The sequence below is a fragment of the Procambarus clarkii genome, chromosome 43, assembly GCF_040958095.1.
Source record: "Procambarus clarkii isolate CNS0578487 chromosome 43, FALCON_Pclarkii_2.0, whole genome shotgun sequence".
Taxonomy (NCBI): domain Eukaryota; kingdom Metazoa; phylum Arthropoda; class Malacostraca; order Decapoda; family Cambaridae; genus Procambarus; species Procambarus clarkii.
In genome coordinates this window covers 15695793-15721804 of record NC_091192.1, presented here as the reverse complement: position 1 = coordinate 15721804, position 26012 = coordinate 15695793, and the positions used below count along the sequence as shown (strand labels likewise).

General features: G+C 49.1%; 1 protein-coding gene across 4 annotated transcripts in view; it reads right to left on the bottom strand.

Moving 5' to 3' along the window:
• The window catches only part of LOC123755783 (tRNA modification GTPase GTPBP3, mitochondrial), a 35582-nt gene extending 9576 nt beyond the window's left edge, over positions 1 to 26006 (bottom strand). The window contains exons 1-5 of one of the 4 annotated variants that reach the window (XM_069300069.1): positions 25198 to 26006; positions 22457 to 23405; positions 18945 to 19083; positions 17627 to 17764; positions 11204 to 11362 (exon numbers count right to left, since the gene is read on the bottom strand). In XM_069300069.1, the coding sequence (XP_069156170.1) occupies positions 11204 to 11362; positions 17627 to 17764; positions 18945 to 19053 (406 nt within the window). In that variant the 5' untranslated portion in view covers positions 19054 to 19083; positions 22457 to 23405; positions 25198 to 26006. Of the gene's footprint in view, positions 1 to 11203; positions 11363 to 17626; positions 17765 to 18944; positions 19084 to 22456 lie in introns of all 4 variants that reach the window. The other 3 variants (XM_069300068.1, XM_045738569.2, XM_045738570.2) reach the window with 3 other exon arrangements.
• Between the last annotated feature and the right edge of the window lie 6 nt (positions 26007 to 26012).

Sequence of the window (26012 nt, the reverse complement as noted above, 5' to 3'; positions counted from 1 at the left end):
AAGATCACAATTACAGTACAGTAATATCCTTCACAATTGAAGCTAGCCGCGCGAGTTCACGGTAAACAATGGGAACACATGGCCGGCGGAGTACATACTAGGTCCGTGGGAAAAAAAATACCTAGTGCCTATACATACTATAAAAGGTATTTATTAAGAAAACAAAGACTTTTGCTTAATAAAAACTGTTTCAAAATATTTTATTAATAATAATTTACAATTTTCTTCATTAAAGTGAATCATTTTAAAAGAAAATTAAGATGTAATATATGACTCTGGACGATCCAGGTCGGTGGCGGCCTGGTCGCCATGTGAGGGGATGCTGATGCCACAACAAACCCAATACCGACTGTCGGTAATATCGACCGCAGACCGGTATAGCAGGCTCTAGCTACTGGGCTCCCAAACCGGTCGTTAATACCAGCAGATCGGTATAAAAGAGGCCGTTAAATTGAGTGGATACTGTAGTCATCCGAAAGGAGGGGCAATGAACCCAGGGGTTCAGATGGGACAAGTCCAGAATGAACCGCAGGTCCACGCAGTCCCGTTTCGGAACCGGAAACAGACGGGAAACCCATCTGAGGGACGACGTCGTTTCGACGACGCCCAAGCGTACCCACTCCAAGACGACTCGACAGAGCGCAGGGGAAGAAGCCTGCCCTGCCAGCCCCGACCCCCCAAAGGGGGAAGGGGCCACCCAACGCCACCGCAGGCCGCGAGACACGACCCGAAAGGCCCACGAATCGTGGGACCAGGCGCGGGCGAACAGCGCAAGCCGCCCCCCCATCGCCCCGTCAAGGGGGCAAACCGCGAAAGGGCCGGCGACCCTTACGAGACCCAGAACCCCGCACAGCGCGAACACCGCGCCGACCAGACGAGGGAGGGTCCGCAGGAGGAGCCAACCCCAAACCTGACACCAGAGGCCTACCACGACGAGAGGAACCCCGAGCCCTGGCACGACCTTTCCGGGAAGACCCACCCCGGGCCCCCCGGAAAACTAACAAGTCCGACATCGGACGACAAGCCGCTGACGCAGCCTGAATAAACTGCGCCACGGCCAACTCCCCAAACAGGAGAGGACAAAAAGGTGAAGAACGCCTAAGAGCCAGAGCCCAAGCAGATTCCACGGAGGAACCCAGCACCGCCTGCCGACACGCGAGACGGGAAGCATAGAACAGGGAAACCGCATCCCGCAAAATCGGCGTGAACAGCTTCAACAAGGCAGCCGACGAACGCGCAGCCGAGGACAAGGTGCCGGACCCCGGGACGGACCCAAGCGTCCCCACATCCTCCACGAGCCAATCCGAAGACAGCTCCAGGAGGGAAAAGAACCGCAAGGCCGAACACAAAAGGCCCCGGGCGCGCAAGTCCTCCGCCACGAGCGCCGCCGAAAGGGAGGGAACCTGCACATGGAGCTGAATAACGCCCACATCGCGGGGAAGGGCAGGGGCAAACAAGCACTCATTCAGGTACTCAAGTTCATCCCCCAGGAAAACCTGAAGCATCGTGGAAGCTTCCCGCCACTCCAGCGTGCGGGAACGACAGAAGGAATGCCAGGAATCCAGACCAAACAAGGGGCAGTCTGCTAGCCAGGACGACTCCGGAACCTCGTAACGGAGCCAGAAAGGGAACGAAGTCCCAAACCTGAACGTGGACGGATCCATTTCCGAGGCATAATCCGGGTCACGCAGGAGGTAAGCTGCAAAGGCCGCTCGCACACCACCAGGTTGGATGCGATAAGCTGAAAATCTCCGGAAGGACGGAACCGACGTACCCGGGGGAACACGGAACCGAACCCGGGGAGGGGCCGACACCAAATCCAACTCGTACGCAGAGGGGGGAAAAGAAAACCCCACTCCTTGTAACAATAAGCCCCGCTCAGTGGGAAGAAAAACCCAGGCGGGGTCCAGCGGGGCCCAAGGCCCCCCAAGTCAGCCCCTCCCCAGCCTCGAGGTCCGTCACCACAGGACCCGAGGCCGAGTCCTCTCCCCAAGCCCCGACCCCACAAGACAAGGACGGAGCAGCCGGAAAAGCTGGAGGAAGGGGGGCCCACTGGTCAGACCCTGAAGCTTCGGCCGGGAGACAAGACTCGAATGCCTCTGCCGCCCCCCCGGAAGGGGCAACCCCCGAAGCTGCCCGAGTCTCGAGATCAAGTAACCCCTGCTCCGACCCCGAAACCCTCAGACGCTTCGGGGCCGGAAGCAGGGGCGGGGGACCAGAACGAACAGAAGGGGAAGGACGAGGAGGTGCGGACTGAACCAGGATCGAAGCGACCCCCACCCCCAAGTCCGGGTCTCGAAAAGCAAAGCGGGGCAGCCCCGGGGCATCCGGGGAAGCAACCAACCGAGCGCGTTGCAACAGACGAAACCTAGACTGCAACGCACGTGCCGCCCGTACCCGAATAGAATCAGAGGATTGGGTAAATTGAATCACAAGCAAGCAGCAACACTTGCAGGACTCAGGGTCGAAAGTATCACCGACCCAACAGGCAGCGTGGCAGAGGCAAAAACAATGAGGGTCACCCTGAGACAAGGGGACCGAGCAACCCTCAAACTCGCACACAGCGAGTGGGGACTTCGGGGTCACATCCATCGGACCCACGCGCCCCCTAGGGGATTCCCAGGGTCCTGAGCGTTTACTTTAAGAGGACTCGCGCTCAGGTAGTCCCAGGCAGGGTGCTGCAAACCGGCGCCCAAAACTACCAAGCAAACTTCTAAAGCTGAACCCCAGGGACGTGTACACTCACGGGGACCTAGCAGGGGGCGCCACCGAGGAGAACAGTGGAAGGGCAAAAACAAACTGAATAAAATGACAGAACCCCCCACCAGGCAAAAACAAAAAGAAAAACAAAACCCCGCAAGAGGACAGCGAACCCCAAGGAACAGAGCCGGCCGCGATGTCGGGAAATACAAGCTGAGCAGCACCCTGCGCCCCTACCAATGCAAACTGCCTCTTACCTGCCGGTAACAAGGGAGAAAGAACACCCAAGAGCCCAACAGGCGGCCGAAAAACCGAAAGGTAAAACGGACCAGCAGAGGCAGACCCCGAGGAGCCTGTGGAAGGTGGCCCCAAGCCCCAAGGGCAGTACTTACAGGGCACCTAGGGAAGGCAGCCCTAGGCGCATGCAGCCCGAGTACTGAAGATAACTCCTGGCTCTCGCACCCACAAAACTAACACCACACGCAAAGCACAGTGCAGTAGCGACACCGGAGCCAGAGCACACGACCATCGCCTATAGCATCAGCCTCAAGAACTGAGGTGTGGGTAGCCGGCGCAGGGGGTCTGGGGCTCCCCCTTCCCCCTCCCGGGAAGGGGGGAGCTGCGCAGACAGCGGCGCAGCAGTGTGTGACGTCACACTAGTTTGCTTGTTTTCGGTTGGGGAGTTCTATCCACTAGTTCGGTTTTAGGTAGCAATTTTAACCAGAATAGGGGTTTGTTTTGGGGCGCTTACCTTTCTGGGTGCCTGTTCCGGTCGATGGCAGACATAGAATGCTTCCAACTACACGGGGGCTTCTATAGGCCATTGCTCCCCTTGCCTCTCTGAGGGGGGCCCGGTTCTGGCCGTGGTCCCCGGTAGGCCTAAGAACTCCATACACATGACTGATGCCAAAGTCTGACATTAGCATATCAGGCTGGGATAGCTCCGGGGAGCCGACGGGGCTCCCCCCAGAAAGTTATATTATTTAATTGCTTAGTATGTCAATATTTGTACTATGGTGCACATACCGGATAGTTACAAACAACCATTGTTAAATGTAATGAAATGCCATTTTCGGGGTGAGCCCCGAAGGCTCCTTGGAGCTATCAGGCTAAAATGCGATACATTAGACCAGGGCTTTAGTTAATGGAGTTCTGCCTACCAGGGACCACGAGCCACAACCTGGCTCCCCTCCGAGAGGCACAGGGAGCAATGGCCCTGGGAACCCCCCCCCCCCTGTGTTTGGAGGGTTTACCTTATCTGCCATCGACCGGGGTTAGGCAGCCAGAAAGGTAGGCATAACAAAACAGATCCCACAAGGTAAGAAAAATGCAAACGAAAGCTGAACAGAGAGGTAGAACTCCCCCAATTCCCAAGGAAACAAACAAACATCACACCACGCTGTCACATCGCTCATCCGTGCAGATCCCCCTTCCCCCCAGTGGGGAAAAAGGAAGCCCTGGACCTACTGCACCAGCTACCCAACCTCAGTTCAGAGGCTAAGTATCAAAAGCAAAACATAACCGCCAACCAGAGGGAGGAAGGGTGCCAGGGAGCCTCCAAGGCTCACCCAGAAAATGGTGTTTCATTATATTCAATGCTGGTTTTCTGTGGGCAGCCCCTACGGCTCCCTGGAGCTACCTAACAGTGGATAAGTAAAAGAAGGGCACGCCCTGGAGGCAGCCGCCACATGCTCCTCAACTCTAAAGCGAGTCAACAGGTTGCAACCTGTGACCCAAAGCAACACACGAACACCCAGGACCAGGAATGTGAAACAAATACTGGGCGGCTAGAACCCTGTACGACCTCCAAAATCCCCGTGCCCGAATAACAGCCCAAGACATGTCACCGAAGACAGCAGCCAAAGCAGCAAACATCCGAACGTCATGGGCACGAGGATAAACCGCAGGCTGGCTAGACTTAATAACCCTTCAGACGATCTGGGAGACCCGAGCCTTGGAACAGGGAACGAGGGAAAACCGGATCAACCCAAAGCACATCCACGGTGCGCAGGGAATGGCGAAGAGCTGCAACCGGACACAACACATGATGCACTCCCGGCCTGACCAAACAAGCATCAATGACCCAAGGACCCCTTCTGGAAAGCAGCCGTCTCATTTTTTGCCAGAAAAGAAGGACAAGGCTGCAATTGAAGAAATCGACTACCAAGACCGAAGGAGCAGAAACCCCTGTGCTGGAGGAGAGCATGAAGCTTACCGACCCGACCACCAGAGGCCAATCCCAACAGAAAAAGAGCCTCGGGAAAACAATCTTGAACCGCAGGGGCAACCACGAACTGAAGAGAAAAGAGATATGAGAGCACCCTGTCCAAGGACCAGGACGACTCAGACGGCATATGAGCAGGCCGGAGGTGAAACAAAGAACAAGAAAGCTTATGGAATGGGGCAGAAGTGACATCCAACCCGAATGCAAGCTACAGCGGCTCTGCCAGTGCCGCATGATATGAGGCGACAGTAGTAGGCAGGAAATGACAGTCCTGAAAGAGCCAAGACAGAAAGGACAAGACAACCCAATCAGAAATAGAAGATAACTGAGAAAGAGAGAGAAAATGGAGGAAAGAACGCCAGGAAACTTGAAACTGTCCCCGAAACGTAGCTCTCAGGTGGGGACACCTTCAACAAAGCCACTTGATCACCATACAAATGGTAATAAACCCGCAAAAAAAAGACCAGACGCAAAGCGTGGAGAAGACCGAACCAGCCATGTACCAGACCAGTTAAAGCTGCTAAAAGAAGCAGAGCCGCAGAAAATGCCCCGGGCGTGGACACCGAGCAAGTAGCGCCTGAAACCAAGGCTGGGCCGGCCACACCACTAGGACAACTCTTCCCATGGAAAGACTCCAACTAAGCCAGAACCCAAAGCAATAGCCAGACCGGGGAAGATGTACAAGTAACCCCACCTCGACCAGTCCTGCCGAAGGGTGCCCACCGCAAAGGCTCCGAAATCGGGGAAGGGTGCCACATAACAGGAGACGGTATCATATATTATCCCGATAGCTCCAGGGAGCTATAGGCCCACAGAAAAAACAGGAGGGTGGGTTGGAAGATATGCACAGTACATGTTCACTTTAGCTCCCAAAAGTGGTGTTGAGCATAGTCAAACATTCCTAAGCCAGTTTCTCGGACATTCCCCAGTCACAGTCTGTGAGGTCCATCAAGACTGATCAATCACGGCCTGTATGGTCCATCACGACTCATCACTCGTTAACCTTAACCCCCCCAAACCCCAATCCACAATAGGGAACGTTGTCAACTGCCTTGTCAATAAGAACAAGGGAAGCAAGACAGTACCATGTGTAACATCATTAAGCAACCAGCTCGCTGTTGTAGGAAAGTGTGAGCAATACCCAAAACACCCCGCTGCAAGCAATAAGTTGTAACACAAGGAATACTAATTATTGCTCTGCTACCTACTGCTAAAGAAATATTTATTCATGCAGATGATGAGTCACAATAACGTGGCTGGAGAATGTTGACCAAATCAATTGAGTTTTCGGGTTACGAGCTGTCTCCAGGAACGGATAAAACTCTTAAACTGAGGTACCCCTGTACTGTGAGACAGCCCTGACGACGCCGATGCAAAGAGAACCACTTCCGGAGGCCTGAACGTCTGGCAAAGCCAACTGAACAAGTTGGCGTCGACTGTCCAAACCATGGAAAGGGGAACGAACCTGGGACGGGCTGTCCACCAGGACATTGGACACCCCCCAAACATGAACCGCCAGTGAGAGCCAAATCCAGAGAACCTAGCATATGAGTCACCCGAAGCGACCAGCCCCAAAGAGTCAAGGACCACAGCGAACCCTGGCGGTTCAGGCAATGAACCACCGACGAACAGTCCGAATGGAGCCAGATTGTTGATCCGCGAGCAACCCAAATCCTCCGGAGCATCCACACAGCTGCAAACTCCCGCACTGTGCTGTGAGCCTGACGGAAGGACAGACCCCACCGTCCCTGGCCGGCTTGGTGAGCACTGGTCACAAAGCCCCAGCCCATAGACAACATGTCCGTGAACACATCGAGCGAGGGCTCGGGTAGGTGCCACGGCACTGAACCCGGAAAATCCTGAAGAGGAAGTCCGCGACGCAGCAACTGACGCAAAGCCCCCAGGACGCCGAACCCAGCGGTCACGAGAGAGGTGGAAGGGATGTCCCCGAAAGAACCGGAACAGCTGACGAAGCCACACCCGACCCGGTGGGTAGACCATCATGGCAAAGTTCAGGCTCCCGCACAAACCTTCAAGCAACTGCTGCGTGACCCGGGAACCCCTCAGAAACAGATGAAGGCAGGAACGCAGGCAAAGCAGAACCGGTTGAGGAAGAGACACGGACGCGGTCCAAGCTTCCCACACAAGACCCAGCCAAGACCAAACCTGAGAGGGAACCTGATGGGACTTCCGCCAGTTCACCAAGAACCTGAACCCGGCAAGCTGGGAAAGAACCAAATCCCTGGCGAGCAGACACATGGATTGGTTGGGAACCCAAACCAGCCAATCGTCGAGGTAAGCCAGCACCCAAACACCTAACAGATGCAAGCTGGCCACCATGACCTGAGTAAAGCGGGTGAAAACGTGAGGCGCCAGATTCAAGCCGAATGGAAAGCAACGAAAGCGGTAACCTCGATGCCCCACAACAAAACCGAGCCAGTCCCTTAATCTCGGATGAATCGGGACATGCCAATATCCATCCTTGAGGTTCAGGGACACAATCTAAGCATCTGGCTCCAACAGAAGATGGACCTGGGACAGAGTAGTCATCCGTCATCCTGTCTGAACCCTGTGGGTTCAGACAGGATAAGTCCAGAATGAACTGGAGGTCTGCAGAGTCCCGTTTCGAGACTGGAAACGGGCAAGAAACCCACCTGAGGGATGAGGTCGTTTCGACCACTCCCAAGCAAACCCACTCCGAGATAACCCAACAGAGCGCAGGAGAAGAGGCCTGCCCAGCCAGCCCCAAATCCCCCGAAGGAGTTGGAACAACCACCCAACGTCACCGCAGGCCGCATGAAACGACCCGAAAGACCCACAAATCGTGGGACCAGGTGCGAGCAAACAGAGCAAGCATTCCCACAGAGCAAGACGAGCCGCAAAAGGGCCCCGCGCTGAACAGAAACAGACGGCACCAAAGGCTGCACTGGCGCCGAATCTAACACTGGCCTACCACGACTGAAAGAACCCCAAGCCCTGGCACGACCCCGCCGGGAAGGCCCCCCATGAGCCTCCCCGAGGAAGATCAACAAATACGACATAGGATGGCAACTAGCCAAAGCTGCCTGTAGATACTGCACAACTGCAGACTTCGCAAACAGCAACGAACAAAAAGGTGAAGACAACTTAAGAGCCCAAGCGGATTCCATGGAGAAGCGAGCATCGCCTGCTGACACGTGAATTGAGAAGCAAAAAACTGCGAAACCGCATCCCGCAGGAGTGGTGTGAACAGCTTCAACAATGCAGATGACGCACACGCCGCCGAGGGCAACACACCAGACCCAGAGGCGTCCCCAAGCTCCTCCACATCCACCTCAAGCCAGTCCGAGGACAGCTCAAGGAGAGAGAAAAAACGCAGGGCCGAAGCCAGCAGAACACACGTACGCAAATCCTCCACGACCAATGCAGCTGAAAGGGAAGGAATCTGCACATGAAGCAGCATCACACCAACATCTTGCAGAAGGGCAGGGGCAAACAAGCACGCATCGAGATGCTCAACTTCGCCCTCCAGTAAAACATGCAATGCCATCTGAGCCTCCTGCCACTCAAGCGTGCAGGATCTACAGAACGTATGACACGCCTCCAAAGAGAAGAGAGGGCAGTCTGCTAACCAGGACACGAAGGAACGTGGATCTATCACGAAAGCATAATCCAGGTTGCGCAGGAGGTAAGCCACAAGGACTTCCCGCACCACATGGGATGGGACGCGAGAAGCCGAAAACCTCTGGTAGGACGGAACTGAAGAACTGCCGGGGTTCCGAAACTGAACCCGGCAAGGGGTAGATGCCAAATCCAATTCGTACGAGGAGGGAGCAAAAGAGAACCCCACTCCTTGTAACACCAAGCCCCGCTCCAAGGGTACAAAAACCCAAGCGGGGTCCAATTGGGCCCAAGGCCCCCAAGTCAACCCCTCCCCCACCCCGGGAAGCTCACCCCAAAAACCCGGGGCCGAGCTATCCTCCAAACCCCTTTTCTAAAGAAAAGGCAGAAGCTGCCGAAAAAGCAGGAACGAAGGGAGCCCACTGGTCAGACCCAGAAGCTCGGCTGGAGGACCAGTCTCGAATGCCTCTGCCGCCACCCCAGAGGGGGACTTACCCAGAGATCGCCCGAGTTTCAACACCAACTAGATCCTGCCCTGACTCGGAAACCCTCAGACACTTTGGAGCCAGAAGCAAGGGGGAAGGAACCAGATGAACAACAGAAGGGGGAAGGATAAGGAGGGGGTAGACGAAACCAAAGTCGAAGTGACTCCCACCCCCAAGTCCAGGTCCCTAAAACCAAAACAGTGCAGTCTCGGGGCAACCGGGGAAACAACCAACCTATCGCGTTGCAGCAACCTGAACCTAGCATGCAACGCAGCTGCTGCCTGCACCTTCATATCATGATTAGTAGCTTGGGTGAACTGGAGTATGTACAAACAACAAACATCACACGACACTGTGAGTCAAAGGAATCACCGGCCCAATAGGCAGCATGGTGGAGGCACAACCAGTGATTGTCACCCTGAGACAAGGGGACAGGGGCAACCCATCAACCTCGCACGAGGCGAAAGGGGGGACTCAAAAGTCGCATCCATCAGACCATGGAGCCCCTGTGGGATTTGCTAGGGCCCTTAACCTTGGTAACACGCTAAGGGAAGCCCACGCAAGGTACTGTGAACCGGTGCCCAAGACTATCAAGCAAACATCTAAAAGCTGAACTTCCAGGACGTGTCCACTCAGGGGGGCCTAGGAGGGGATACCACCAAGAACACAGATACGTATATATAAATACCCTAAGTATAGATAGGGGGCAACCAACCAAAGGCAGACCCCCACCAGGCAGGAAAACAAACAAAAAGAAAAACCACGCAAGAGGACAACATACCCAGGCGTAACAGAGCCGGCCGCTATAATAGGTAATAACTAGATGTGCAGTACCCTGCGCCCCTACCACTGATGAAAACTATCTCCTACCCAGAGGCAAACAAGGGCAACAAAAGCCCCAGCTGACTCCAAGGGCAGCCAAGTACCGAGCAGTAAAAGACACAACAGAGGTAGATCCCAAGGCAACTTGTGGAAGGTGGCCCCCCAAGACCCAAGGACAGTACTTGCAGTGCACCTAGGAAAGAAAACCCTAGGTGCATGCAGCCCGAGTACCGTAGAATATTACTTCTGGCTCGCACACCACGTGTAGAGACAGACCATGCCACAAGGCACAGAAACTGAGATAAAATCAGGAGCCAGAGGCACATGACCTCGCCAATAGCACATCAGCCAAGAACTGAAGGGTGGATTGCCGGCGTGAGGGTCTGGGGCTTCCCCTTTCCCCTCTTGGGGAGATGGGGGGACGAGGAGTTGCTCAGACAGCAGCGCGGCAACATGACGACATCATGCTCGTTTGCTAATTTTCATTTGGGGAGTTCTGTACACTTGTTCGGCTTTTGGTAGCAAAATTTTCACCAGAATAGGGGTTTGTTTTGGGGTTTGTTTCTTTCTGGGTACCAGACCTGGTCGATGGCAGATATAGAATGCTCCCAACCATACTGGGGTTTCTACAGCCTCCTCCTTTCTATAGGTTTCTATATTGCTCCTCGTGCCTCTCTAAAGGGGCCAGGTTCTGGCTCGTGGTCCCTGGTAATCTTGAGGTTATCTTGAGATAATTTCGGGGCTTTAGTATCCCCGCGGCCCGGTACTCGACCAGGCTTCCACCCCCAGGAAGCAGCCCGTGACAGCTGACTAACACCCAGGTACCTATTTTACTGCTAGGTAACAGGAGCATAGGGTGAAAGAAACTCTGCCCATTGTTTCTCGCCGGCGCCTGGGATCGAACCCAGGACCAAAGGATCACAAGTCCAGCGTGCTGTCCGCTCGGCCGACTGGCTCCCCAGCAAGCAAGAACAAGTAAGCAAGAACTTCCTGCACATTGACTAATGCCAGAAAGCTAATACGTATATCCATATCAGCCTGGATATATTTCTGGGGGCAGCCAACGGGGCTCCCAGCCCCCCCCCCCAGAAAAGCAGAAAAATATAAGGGCATGAGAGGCTCCAATGGACGGGTTAAAACATTAAGCATACAGTATAATATAATATGCTCAGAAATATAAGCACTGAATATAATGAAATGACCATTTTTTAAAGGCCTTTGGAAGCGACAAGTTGCAAACATGCAGGTCAACTTCCAGAAGCCACGGGATCAACACTCAGACCAGGATATGTTTAAGAAGAAAGCTGCAAGGCTAGGAAAATGCAATTTACTATGAATGTAATACAGTTACTCAAAATTCTAGTTGCCTAACCTGGCTGTGCTGGTTGGTAACCAGGCAGTGTGCTGAGAGCAGCTAGGAGAGCAGCAATGACTGCTAAGCCCCCATGTACATGGAGTTCACAGCAATCCTCTCCAGTGAAGCTGTGAGGACCAGGAAACCACAACACTAACCCTTGATCCAATCCCTCACCTGGCATAAATAAAAAAAAAAAGTGTTAAACGAGTTCAGTAGTGCAGCAGCTATATTTTCTTCGTATTACATGTATCTAAATATACAATGTTTTACTAAAACAGTCCATTCTTCAATAACATGTAACCAAGAACTTGGTAAGATCTCAACAGTTTCACAAGGTTTTTTGTCATATTTGTAAAAATGTATTTGCAAAGCTTACTGAACAATTACAAACAACAAAAATTTAAAAAACCAGCGTTGAATGCAATGAAACGCCATTTTCTGGGTGAGTCCCGGAGGCTCCCCGGAGCTATCCCAGCCTGATATGCTAATGTCAGACTTTGGCATCAGTCATGTGTATGGAGTTCTTAGGCCTACCGGGGACCACGGCCAGAACTGGGCCCCCTCAGAGAGGCAAGGGGAGCAATGGCCTATAGAAGCCCCCGTGTAGTTGGAAGCATTCTATGTCTGCCATCGACCGGAACAGGCACCCAGAAAGGTAAGTGCCCCAAAACAAACCGCTATTCTGGTTAAAATTGCTACCTAAAACCGAACTAGTGGATAGAACTCCCCAACCGAAAACAAGCAAACTAGTGTGACGTCACACACTGCCGCGCCGCTGTCTGCGCAGCTCCCCCCTCCCCGGGAGGGGGAAGGGGGAGCCCCAGACCCCCTGCGCCGGCTACCCACACCTCAGTTCTTGAGGCTGGATGTCAAAAACGCGAAAAACCGCCGACCGGAGGGAGGGAGGGATGCTGGGGAGCCTCCGGGACTCACCCAGAAAATGACGTTTCATTACATTCAACGCTGGTTTTCTGGGGGGAGCCCCATCGGCTCCCCGGAGCTAACTACCCACAGACAGAAAAAGAGGGACTTACCCGGGAGGCGGTCGTCGCTCACCCCTCAACTCGAAGCCGAGACAACTGGCCGCAACCGCTGACCCAAAGCAACACAGGCCCGACGAGGCCCAGGGACATTCACAAGGTAACGAGCAGCCAGGACCCTGTTCGACCGCCAAAATCCCCGCGCCCGAATATCAGACCAAGACATATTCCCAAAGACGGCAGCAAGAGCCGCGAACTTACGAACGTCATGGGCACGGGGATAGACCGCAGGCTGGCTGGACCTAATAACCCTGCGGACGACCTGAGAGACCCGAACCCGCGAACAGGGAAGAAGGGAAACCGGATCAACCCACAGCGCGTCCCCGGACACAGAAGCTGAGGCGCACAAATAACGGCGAAGCGCCGCAACCGGACACAAAACATGATGCACCCCCGGCCTGACCAACCAAGCATCAACCACCCATGGACCCCTCCGGAACGCAGCAGTCTCATTCTTTGCCAGAAAAGAAGGAGACGGCTGCAAACGAACAAAACTATCACCACGACCAAAAGAGCAGAAACCCCTGCGCCGGAGGAGAGCATGAAGCTCCCCTACCCGACCCCCAGAGGCCAAAGCCAACAAGAAAAGGGCCTTGGAAAAACAATCCTGGACCGAAGGGGCCACAACGAAACGAGGAGATGAAAGGAAAGCGAGCACTTTGTCCAAAGACCAGGACGGCTCAGGCGACGCATGAGCAGGCCGGAGGTGAAACAATGCACAAGACAGCTTGCGAAACGGCGCAGACGTAACATCGATACCGAAAGCAAGCTGAAGCGGCTCCGCCAGCGCCGCACGATACGAAGCGACAGTGTTAGGCATAAGATGACGGTCCTGAAACAACCACGAGAGGAAGGACAAGACCACCCGAACAGACAAGGAGCTATCACGACGAAGACGCAAAAAGAAACGGAAGGACCGCCAGGAAACTTCATACTGCCGCCGAGAAGAAGCCCTCAGGTGGGACACCAACAAGGAGGCCACCTGATCACCATAGAGATGATGATAGACTCGAGTCAAAAAAACCATACGCGAAGACTCGAGGAGAAGATCGAACCAGCTACATGACGTACCGGCCCGATCTGCTGAAAGAGGCGGAGCCGCGGGAAAACCCTCGGGTTCGGACACCGAGCAACCAGCGCCTGAAACCAAGGCTGGGCCGGCCACCAAGGGGCCAGAAGGACAACTCTCCCCCGGTAAGTCTCTAAGCGAGTCAGGACCTGGAGCAACAGCCGAACCGGGGGAAAGAGGTACAGGAACCCCCACCTCGACCAGTCGAGCCGAAAGGCATCGACCTCGACGGCCTCGCAATCGGGGAAGGGCGCCGCATAAACGGGAAGACGCCGCGACCACGCCGACGCGAAGAGGTCCACCTCGGGGCGCCCGAACGTCTGGCAAAGCCAACGGAAGGACTCGTCGTCGACCGTCCACTCCGTGGAGAGGGGAACGAAGCGAGACAGGGCGTCGGCCAAGACGTTGGACACGCCCCGTACGTGAACCGCCAGGAGAGCCAAACCCCGAGAACTCAGCAGACGAGTCACCCGAAGCGACCAACCCCAAAGAGACAAGGACCGCATCGAACCCCCTCGGTTCAGGCAATGAACCACCGGAGAGCAGTCCGAATGGAGCCGAATCGTCGATCCGCGGGCCACCCGAATCCTCCCCAGAGCAAACCACACTGCCGCGAACTCCCGCACCGTACTGTGAGCTCAACGGAAGGACGGATCCCAACGCCCCTGGCCGGCCTGGTGAGCACTGGTCACAAAACCCCAGCCGAGAGACGACGCATCCGTGTACACATCGAGCGAGGGCTCGGGTAGGCGCCAAGGCACTGAACCCCGAAAAACCCGAAGAGGAAGCCGGTGACGCAGCAACCGACGCAAGTCCCCCGGGGGTCGAACTCTGCGATCGCGAGAGAGGCGGAAGGGGGAACCCCGAAGGAACCAGAACAGCCGTCGAAGCCAAACCCGACCCGGCGGGTAGAACACCATCGCGAAGTTCAGGCTCCCGCACAGCCCCTCGAGCAACCGCCGGGTGACCCGAGGGCCCTCCAGAAACAGACGAAGGCGGGACCGCAGCCGCAGGAGAGACTCCGGAGGGAGAGACAAGGAGGCGGTTCGAGAGTCCCACACGAGACCCAGCCAAGTCCGAACCTGAGAGGGAACCAGATGGGACTTCCTCCAGTTCACCAAGAACCCGAACCCGGCGAGCTGGGAAAGAACCAAATCCCTGGCTAGCAAGCAAGCTGACTGGCTGAGAGCCCAAACCAGCCAGTCGTCGAGGTAGGCCAACACCCGAACACCTAGGAGACGCAAACGAGCCACCACAACCCGTGTAAGGCGTGTGAACACGCGAGGTGCCAGGTTCAACCCGAACGGGAGACAACGAAAGCGGTAACTCAGACGCCCCACTACAAAACCGAGCCAGTCCCTGAACCGCGGATGAATCGGGACATGCCAATAAGCGTCCCGGAGGTCCAGGGACACCATCCAAGCTCCCGGCTCCAAGAGGAGCCGAACCTGAGACAGCGTAGTCATCCGAAAGGAGGGGCAATGAACCCAGGGGTTCAGACGGGACAAGTCCAGAATGAACCGCAGGTCCGCGCAGTCCCGTTTCGGAACCGGAAACAGACGGGAAACCCATCTGAGGGACGACGTCGTTTCGACGACGCCCAAGCGTACCCACTCCAAGACGACTCGACAGAGCGCAGGGGAAGAAGCCTGCCCTGCCAGCCCCGACCCCCCAAAGGGGGGAGGGGCCACCCAACACCACCGCAGGCCGCGAGACACGACCCGAAAGGCCCACGAATCGTGGGACCAGGCGCGAGCGAACAGCGCAAGCCGCCCCCCCCATCGCCCCGTCAAAGGGGCAAACCGCGAAAGGGCCGGCGACCCTTACGAGACCCAGAACCCCGCACAGCGCGAACACCGCGCCGACCAGACGAGGGAGGGTCCGCAGGAGGAGCCAACCCCAAACCTGACACCAGAGGCCTACCACGACGAGAGGAACCCCGAGCCCTGGCACGACCTTTCCGGGAAGACCCACCCCGGGACCCCCGGAAAACCAACAAGTCCGACATCGGACGACAAGCCGCCGACGCAGCCTGAATAAACTGCGCCACGGCCGACTCCCCAAACAGGAGAGGAGAACAGTGGAAGGGCAAACAAACTGAATAAAATGACAGAACCCCCCACCAGGCAAAAAGAAAAAGAAAAACAAAACCCCGCAAGAGGACAGCGAACCCCAAGGAACAGAGCCGGCCGCGATGTCGGGAAATACAAGCTGAGCAGCACCCTGCGCCCCTACCAGTGCAAACTGCCTCTTACCTGCCGGTAACAAGGGAGAACAGAACACCCAAGAGCCCAACAGGCGGCCGAAAAACCGAAAGGTAAAACGGACCAGCAGAGGCAGACCCCGAGGAGCCTGTGGAAGGTGGCCCCAAGCCCCAAGGGCAGTACTTACAGGGCACCTAGGGAAGGCAGCCCTAGGCGCATGCAGCCCGAGTACTGAAGATAACTCCTGGCTCTCGCACCCACAAAACTAACACCACACGCAAAGCACAGTGCAGTAGCGACACCGGAGCCAGAGCACACGACCATCGCCTATAGCATCAGCCTCAAGAACTGAGGTGTGGGTAGCCGGCGCGGGGGGTCTGGGGCTCCCCCTTCCCCCTCCCGGGGAGGGGGGAGCTGCGCAGACAGCGGCGCGGCAGTGTGTGACGTCACACTAGTTTGCTTGTTTTCGGTTGGGGAGTTCTATCCACTAGTTCGGTTTTAGGTAGCAATTTTAACCAGAATAGGGGTTTGTTTTGGGGCGCTTACCTTTCTGGGTGCCTGTTCCGGTCGATGGCAGACATAGAATGCTTCCAACTACACGGGGGCTTCTATAGGCCATTGCTCCCCTTGCCTCTCTGAGGGGGCCCGGTTCTGGCCATGGTCCCCGGTAGGCCTAAGAACTCCATACACATGACTGATGCCAAAGTCTGACATTAGCATATCAGCCTGGGATAGCTCCGGGGAGCCGACGGGGCTCCCCCCAGAAAAACAGTAAAAGAAAACATTATCATTATTAATCATTATCCCACTATCATGGGGTGAAGAAGCCCACTGAATTCTGTACTGAACTGAGAAAATGGAAGAAGAACATAAGAAAGGTAAAGGTATTCCATTCATGTTCATTGTATAACCCACAATAGCTGAAGGCTGTACCACAGGATGGTTAGCTGTGGTTGGCTTTTCCTAAATACCCAAATTTCCTCATGTATTGTCATTAGGTGACTGTCTTTCCAATTGACTGCAAAAATTTCTCCAGATATCTGCAATTTTATGTCATCATTTTTTTTCTCAATAAGTTGGGTATTTTCTCTCAAGATAGAGACAGTACAATACCACATGACCTTGTGATATTTTTCAGCAAACAGGCACTAAAAAGATTTTGTATACCAGTTATCTGAACAAAGTATACTGTTTGTACTTTACATAATCTGACAACAGTTTCTTCACAACAGTTCTAGAAAAGCTGAGGGCATTCCATGTAATATCAATGGTTGTTCCTTTATATAAAATGGAGTCCAAAATAATATCAATTTTGCAATCACACAAAACAAATAAGTTCTGGGCTAAACTTGTGACATTTGGCCCTAATGTATTAAAAGTAAGTAACCCAAATGAATATTATTTAGGGTTTGAACAACACAAGAGACTCGTCAATGTTCTATTTCCAAAAGAATAAGTAAATTGACACAAACTTCTTGTTGACACACATAAATACCCCCGCAGCAGTAGCTAATGTCTTCCCTGCTTGAGCACCACAAGGCACTTGTGCTGTGCAGGGAACCACACCTGTGCAGGGCAGGTGAAGACAAATCCTCAAGGTTTCTTTCAGGTATACCAGACAAAGATTAGGAAGCAGATTGGGCCATTGAAAAATGAGACATATCATGTAACAAATAAAAATACAAGAAATGGGTGGTACTCAAAATAAGTTACTTTTTTTTTTTACCTGCAGCTGATTATTATTTTTACCTGATTATCTAACAAATCAACAGATGATGATGAAAGGACAAGTTTACTAGTTTAGTGGTTAAAAAGTGAGGAAGTCATTAAATGAATAGAAAACTAAAACCAAAGTCCAAAAAGCTGGACAAAGTATTTGTGTGGATCCTTAAAAAATTAAAATATGAGCTTAGTGAGCCCCTTGTCTTGCATATTTAATCAATCAGCCAATATGATTAATCCTATCAGTACACTGTAATGCTATAGTAAGTCCACCAGTAGGAACCTCTGGTGGGCCAATAGGAACTACGGTACCTACAGTACAGCAGTAAGGACAAAATATATTATAACAACAGAATAATAGAACTGCTCCCAGAATTGGCAGAAATAAAATTGAAAAAATTACCAGTGAGAGGATGAATAATTTTTCTGAGGGTGGCCACACGAGGAGATGGGAGCGTCGCCGGCTCTGTCATGCGCGAGAAGACGTCTGAAGCCCTGTCACCCGTCACTCTAAGTACAGCAACACCACATTTACCTTGTCCTAAAGATAAGAATTACAGCTCTTAACTTAACCCATCCTCAATCTATTGAAATGTACTGTATTGTACTTGTCTGGGCAAGTACAAATACTGTACTAGTATGACACATTAAATAGTGACTACCGGGTCACCGGTAAGTACATTTTTGTTTATTTTTTATACAAAAATAGTGCATCGAGTGGAATGAAATGTTTCTAAGCTGCTTGTCTTATTTTTTTCAGCAAGCAGTATCTCTCTCTGGTGGTCTCCACAGTACTTCTCGCCCAATATACTATGCAACGAGGCCATTTTGAAAAGTTACTTGTCTTGGTGTACCCATAGTACCCACCAAGGGCCTGGCATGTTAACAATGACCTGGCTGGCTGAGGAAAACAGCTGAAGGAGCCAATACTCAGGGAAGGTTTTGTGCATATAGTGTTAGCTAAAGGTTAGGTTAAGTTGTTTGTTTTGCTTTAGATTTTGTACAAAATTAAGCCTAGATTAAATTTAGCTAAAAGGCTTAATAAAGTTAACATATGTGCATTTATGTAACAGCTTGAACCGAGTGATGTATGACGTTAACCAAAGCTTTTAACTAAATCAAGTACAGTATCTGCAAATACTGCACTGTTTGACATTGCTTGCCACTAATAAGTAAATTTTAACTTGTTGAAAAATTCATCCTTGAGATCATGCATATTAGCCCACTCATGTTAAATCAAAAGGCAATTTAAAAGGCAAAAAGGTGACAATTTATCATCATCCATCCACTATAACAGCTGCCTGCATTATCTAATAAAACTGGCATCTTGAGACCTACTATTTTAAACAACAATGGAACTTTGACCCACTTCTCATAAGGATTGATAAAACGTAACAAGTGTCGCACTGTACTTACATTCTGCCATAAACATGTTTCACAAGCTGCCTCTACCCCTAGTTGTTTTCCCTTCACAATAAACACATTCATAATATCAAAAGTAGATATGATAGAAAAATAAGCCAGGAGTCATCGCATTAGACAACCAGCAGCTGAAAAGGCTGGGGTCCCAGATCAAAAGTTCAATCTAGTAGGAGCAAATATGTGACAAATAGGAGAGTACAGAAACACACTGCTCTGGATAACCAAACTAGTTCCAGTAGTTGGTCCCCAGAACTAAATCCAAATAATATAAAATATAGCACAGTAGGACCCCAACACACCTGATGACAAAGCATACACAGTGGAAGCATACCGATGGGTCTTAATCCACCGGCTGACTCTAAGTAGTGCACGATGCCATGCCAGAGGTCGTTGCATTAACAAAAGCATCCTTCTCAAGACCCTGCTTAACCTTTAATTCTGGAAAAAAAATCTGGTTAAAAAGTGTCAAAATACAGTACATAAAAATCAAATTAATTGCAGAAGGCCTACTGGCCTATGCGAGGCCACTCCTATCTATACACGACCAAACTCAATCATATATATACACTAACACTTGAAATAATCCAGTGATCCCATGTATTGTGTTACCAAGTCATTTTGTCATTTCTGTACTCAATTATGTGATCATGTTAACCATTATATTGACATTTTAATTCAAATTTGTGCTATGATTGAGTAATCTTCTCTGAAAGGTGTTTAAATATAGATTCATACCAGGTCAGTGGTCGTTTCATCTGTCATTTACCTAATGCTAGCCTCCTCTATATCTATGAATGTATATACAGTATATAACACTCAGTATTGACCATCATTATTGCTGCAGTGTCAGACAAATTACAGGTGCAGAGTTTAAATTGTGATTAATGGCAATTAATATTTTTAACATGCAGTAAAGGTAATTAAAGTGCACAGTTTGCATGAAGGTCAGATGCATAAGGTTATGTGCCCAGGACAAGAGGGTCAGCAGGTCAATCCAATTTACATTATTTTTTTCCCCCTAGGCTCTAAGGGTAAAGCATTATAGAGAATTATAGCTTACATTATTCACAGCTAATCATTAAGTCCAGCAGTTCAAAAAGACTCATTTTCCATGGACACTGTTTCACACGCAAAGACACCATCGCATCACACTATGGGATTTTGTTTATGTTACCATAATTTGCCATACACATCTGCGCTATTTGTTTGTAAATATTCTGTTTTCCTGGTTGATAGCAGGGGATCCATAATTTTGAAAATAGCAAGGTACAGTTTACTGTATTTTTAAAAGTAGCAGGTTGTGATGCTAGGAGTAAGAGACTCGTGTAAAAGTAGCAGGTTGTGATGCTAGGAGTAAGAGACTCGTGTAAAAGTAGCAGGTTGTGATGCTAGGAGTAAGAGACTCGTGTAAAAGTAGCAGGTTGTGATGCTAGGAGTAAGAGACTCGTGTAAAAGTAGCAGGTTGTGATGCTAGGAGTAAGAGACTCGTGTAAAAGTAGCAGGTTGTGATGCTAGGAGTAAGAGACTTGTGTAAAAGTAGCAGGTTGTGATGCTAGGAGTAAGAGACTCGTGTAAAAGTAGCAGGCCATTGGTATTTAATTTAATGAATAAACAAACAGGTGTTATAGGGTAGATAAGATAAACAGTACTTGACACCAGCCATCTTTTAACAGCACTCCTCTCAGACTGGACTGAAATGCAATATTTACAAAGTAGCTAGACAACAATTGTTTAAACTTTAAGGTGTTTAAAAATGCACTAAGAGAATGAATAATTCTTCTGAGGGAGTAAAGTTCACAAACTTTAGTTAAAAGGTATCAACCGGACATAAGGAGAAACCTTGTACTGAAACAGTATTAATTAAGGTCACAATTAAAAACAAAGCAAGACATTCTCATAGGGTTTTATCTTCATGTCTGATGATTTTTTGGAAGATGAATTTCATATAATTTTCAAAGCCTTCACTGGATTAAAATGTCTTCTTTACAGCTACTTAATTCTTAGAGAAGAAAAATACATAAGAAAATTATGCTACTTTTTATCAGCATAATTACTCTTTAATTACTAATTAAGTGTTTAATAGACAGAATTCTTTAGTTTAATAAAATATCTTCCCCACACTAAACGCCGCCAGTGTTATCAATCCATCTTCAGTTAATATAACTTGATAAAGAAAAAGATACAAAGACAATATGAAAGAGTAATAGGCATGTATTTGATACCATATGGAGTGACAAAATGTTCAACATGTGAGTTTCTGGAGCTTTGATAAGTGCACTTACTAATTGTGCCTACAGTACTTTATGGACACAATGACTAGTGTAATGCCCGTGTATCAACTGCACTATACAAAACATGGTCCAGAAAGAAGCAGAGTAATCATCAGTAATGTCAGTCGAGTTCCTTAACATTGTTATTGCAACAAATTGGTAATAAATAGAGAAAGATGAGAGATGAAGAACAGCACAGAGGGAGGAAGAGGGTGATGGAGAGAGGGGGAAGGGTAGTGGAATGAGTTCCATGAAAGGAAAAGTGTAGAAATAGAGCATGGATGAAGTATCTACTTGATCCCATGGGTAGACTTTGAGAGAGGGAAAGAAGGGGGAAGAGGAGAGAGAGAGAGTATAAGGAGCAGAAAAATTTGTAGAAATTATAGAAGGTAAAGGTAGAGCTGCCACCATCCATTAATTAGTTCACCAGACAAGGAATGGAACTCGTCTCTGTTCAACAGTTAATAAAATAAATATTAACAGTTAAGAAACTACAACCACATAAAGCATAAAATAAATTATCAAGTCTTTCATCTCTGGTAAGCAATCTTCAGAGTGCTCTTCACTCTAGCTTTCATCAGTTCAGAAATTGATCTAAGATCTTAGGTGGGATCTGTATTTAAGATAATTAAAAATGACAAAGAGATTATTCATTTATTATTGATGTTCATAGATAATTATATCCCTTGACTTTCCCCATATCAACACTAATTCAGAATCAGAGTCACTACACAAGAAATTGAGAGCAATACAGCTCACTGCCCCTATAAATTTCACAACATATAATTTAGGAAACACAGAATGCATCACCTTATAATCCAAGCCGTCCTCCTGTTTAGATAGTAGTTTTTATAAATATGTATTCACCAAAGTACAACTATTGATGTACAGTACTAAGCAATTAGATCATAGAATTTGGTAGTATTCACTTTATCGAGTCCAAAAAAAATGAAACTAAAAGCAAACTTAAATATTCCTAGACCTAGCATAGCACACATATGTACTATATTAAGTCTCAGATAGCATGCATTAGGCCTAGGAAGGTTAGTAAAGGTTGTCGTTACAACAAATACAAAATCTTTTCCAGTTTGTCCAAAGTCATTAGTACACATTTCCTACTTTCTAATTGCATTGTATGTCGATATGTGTATTATGGTCCACATCATTACTGTAAGTACTACCAAAACAGGAGGATGGGCTGTACACTCAAACTCACCAAGGTCTCTTGAGTACAAGTGGGTTAGAGACGGGGGATAGTACTGCTAACAGTCAAGGTACATAAGGAGGAACCAAGTGAGGATATCAGGAGGAACAAGTGAGAACATAAGAAGGAACCAAGTGAGGATATCAGGAGGAAAAAGTGAGGATATAAGGAGGAACCAAGTGAGGATATCAGGAGGAACAAGTGAGGATATAAGGAGGAACCAAGTGAGGATATCAGGAGGAACCAAGTGAGGATATAAGGAGGAACCAAGTGAGGATATAAGGATGAACCAAGTGAGAATATAAGGATGAACCAAGTGAGGATATCAGGAGGTTACCTTGAGGTGCTTCAAGGGGCTTAGCGTCCCCGCGGCCTGGTCGTCGACCAGGCCTCCTGGTTGCCGGGACTGATCAACCAGGCTGTTGGACGCGGCTGCTCGCAGCCTGACGTATGAGTCACAGCCTGGTTGATCAGGTATCCTTTGAAGGTGCTTATCCAGTTCTCTCTTGAACACTGTGAGGGGTCGGCCAGTTATGCCCCTTATGTGTAGTGGAAGCGTGTTGAACAGTCTCGGACCTCTGATGTTGATAGAGTTCTCTCTCAGAGTACCAGTTGCACCTCTGTTTTTCAACGGGGGTATTCTGCACATCCTGCCATGTCTTCTGGTCTCATGTGATGTTATTTCTGTGTGCAGGTTTGGGACCAGCCCCTCTAATATTTTCCACGTGTAAATTATTATGTACCTCTCCCGCCTGCGCTCAAGGGAGTACAGTTTTAGGCTCTTTAGTCGGTCCCAGTAGTTTTAGATGTTTTACTGAGTGGATTCTAGCAGTAAAGGATCTCTGTACGCTCTCCAGTTCAGTAATTTCTCCAGCTTTGAAAGGTGCTGTCATTGTGCAGCAGTACTCCACTCGAGAGCACAAGCGTTTTGAAAAGTATCATCATCGGTATAGCATCTCTAGTGTGAAAAGTTCTTGTTATCCAATCTGTCATTTTTCTTGCAGTTGTGATGGCTACTATATTGTGTTCTTTAAAGGTAAGGTCTTCCGACATGAGTACACCCAGATCCTTTACATTGCCTTTTCGTTCTATGTTATGATTTGCCTGAGTTTTGTACGTGGTTTCCGTTTTTATATTTTCATTTTTTCCATAGCGCATGAGCTGGAACTTATCTTCATTAAACACCATATTATTTTCTGTAGCCCATAGAAAGACCTGATCTACATCTGACTGGAGGTTCGCCGTGTCCTCTATGTTGCCTACTCTCATGTAGATCCTAGTGTCATCTGCAAAGGATGATACAGTGCTATAGGTTGTGTTCTGGTCTATGTCCGATATGAGGATGAGAAAAAGTACTGGAGCCAAGGAAGGAACCAAGTGAGGATATAAGGAGGAACCAAGTGAGGATATAAGGAGAACCAAGTGAGGATATAAGGAGGAACCAAGTGAGGATATAAGGAGGAACCAAGTGAGGATATAAGGATGAACCAAGTGAGAATATAGGATGAACCAAGTGAGGATATCAGGAGGAGCCAAGTGAGGATATCAGGAGGAACCAAGTGAGGATATCAGGAGGAACCAAGTGAGGATATAAGAAGGAACCAAGTGAGGACATAAGGAGGAACCAAGTGAGCATATAAGGATGAACCAAGTGAGGATATAAGGAGGAACTAAGTGAGGATATAAGGAGGAACCAAGTGAGGATATAAGGAGGAACCAAGTGAGGACATAAGAAGGAACCAAGTGAGGACATAAGGAGGAACCAAGTGAGGATATAAGGAGGAACCAAGTGAGGATATAAGGAGGAACCAAGTGAGACCATAAGGAGGAACCAAGTGAGGATATAAGGAGTAACCAAGTGAGGACATAAGGATGAACCAAGTGAGGATATAAGGAGGAACTAAGTGAGGATATAAGGAGGAACCAAGTGAGGATATAAGGAGGAACCAAGTGAGGATATAAGGAGGAACCAAGTGAGGACATATGAAGGAACCAAGTGAGGACATAAGGAGGAACCAAATGAGGATATAAGGAGGAACCAAGTGAGGACATAAGGAGGAACCAAATGAGGACATAAGGAGAAACCAAGTGAGGATATAAGGAGAAACCAAGTGAGGATATAAGGAGGAACTAAGTGGGAATATAAGGAGGAACCAAGTGAGGATATAAGGAGAAACCAAGTGTGGGGTATAAGAAGGAACCTCGTGAGGATATAAGGAGTAACCAAGTGAGGACATAAGAAGGAACCAAGTGAGGATATAAGGAAGAACCATGTGAGGATATAAGGAGGAACCAAGTGAGGATATAAGGAGGGACCAAGTAAGTATATAAGGAGGAACCAAGTGAGGATATTAGGAGGTACCAAGAACTAAGCTCTGCCTACCGGATAGCCACTGGCTATCATGCTGTCACACCTAGACAGCAGCTTATTTGATGGAAAGACACAAGCAACCATCTGCAATTATCAGCGAAGCAGAGGGCAAGGTCACCTTACACGACCTGATCTTTGCCCAACATGTGAACATTAGTGCCTCAAAAGGTGTAATTTTGCTATTTTTAAGGACCAACAGGCTGTTGCCACTCAATTCCTGTGTGAACTGAATCTACTTGTATCAGGTAATATATTATATAAAACCATGTATGGTGTTACAGTATCTCTCTATGTTAGGTAAAGACTTTCAAGGTTTGCAGGGGCTGCTTATACTATGAATTACATTAGTTCATAATGGGCTCAGGCACCGAATTCCACAATTCATTAAGCTAAGCAAGTTAAGTTTTGATGAAATTGACTGTTACCATCATTAACAAATTTTGTTGCATTTGTGTCTAACTTCAGACACGAGCATTACATACAACCATTTCTTACAATAACATATATTACTGTCGTGTATTTTTGCTCATTCATCACATTATATACAAGTCGGTTTGCCAAGGGATTTATTAAACTACCTAACTTAACCTAGCTCAACCTAACCAACACCAACCCTAAAGAAGGATGTACATCAAACCAACCTGACCCAATACAGCCTAACCTAAGCTCATATATCTTAGCATAACAATATATACGCTTTTAATAACCAGAAATCGAGCTTCAGCGAGTCCTCTCATGTGGAAAACATCACCCAGGTCGGTGCGCCCATATTTGTTGTTGTTGATGGTTTAGGGGCAGCTACAGCACGGAACACTATATGTATATATATAGTAAGTGTGTCAAGCGAGAGGTCGCGCTCCCAGACGCCCGCTATCGCCTCACACTCCACTCAATAGATGGCGCTCAAACCACATGGCTTGTAATATAATTTACTGCATTATGTTATAATATAGTATTACATTATTATATAGTATTTAATTTTAGTTTAGTAGTATTATTTTAATTGTACTGTACATCTATGTACTGCACTGAACATGGGTTGTAGTATATTTATGATTTATATATTTAACATTTAAAGATATGGTAGAGTGGGAAATGATAATGATACTAAAGTCTTACAGAGAGATCTACATGAACTACACAAATGATCAGAAGACTGGCAAATGCTTTTTAATATTGACAAATATAAGACCTTGCATGTGGGAGATAACAAGCCACAACTACCTAGTTAATAACATTACATTACAGCAGACTGATGAAGAAAAGGAACGTCAAAATCCACCACTCGATGAAAGTTGCACAGCAGGTAGGATCAGCAGTCAAAAAATCTAACCAAACCCTTGGAATAATCAAGCGTACTTTGGACTAAGGAAAAGAAGGTAGTGAATCACTTCGAATCCAGAGATTTATGTATAAATCTCTGGTTCGACCCCATTTGGATTACTGTATCCAAGCATTATGACCTCATCTTCAGGACATAACTGCTCTAGAAAAAGTGCAACACCGGGCAACAAAAATCATT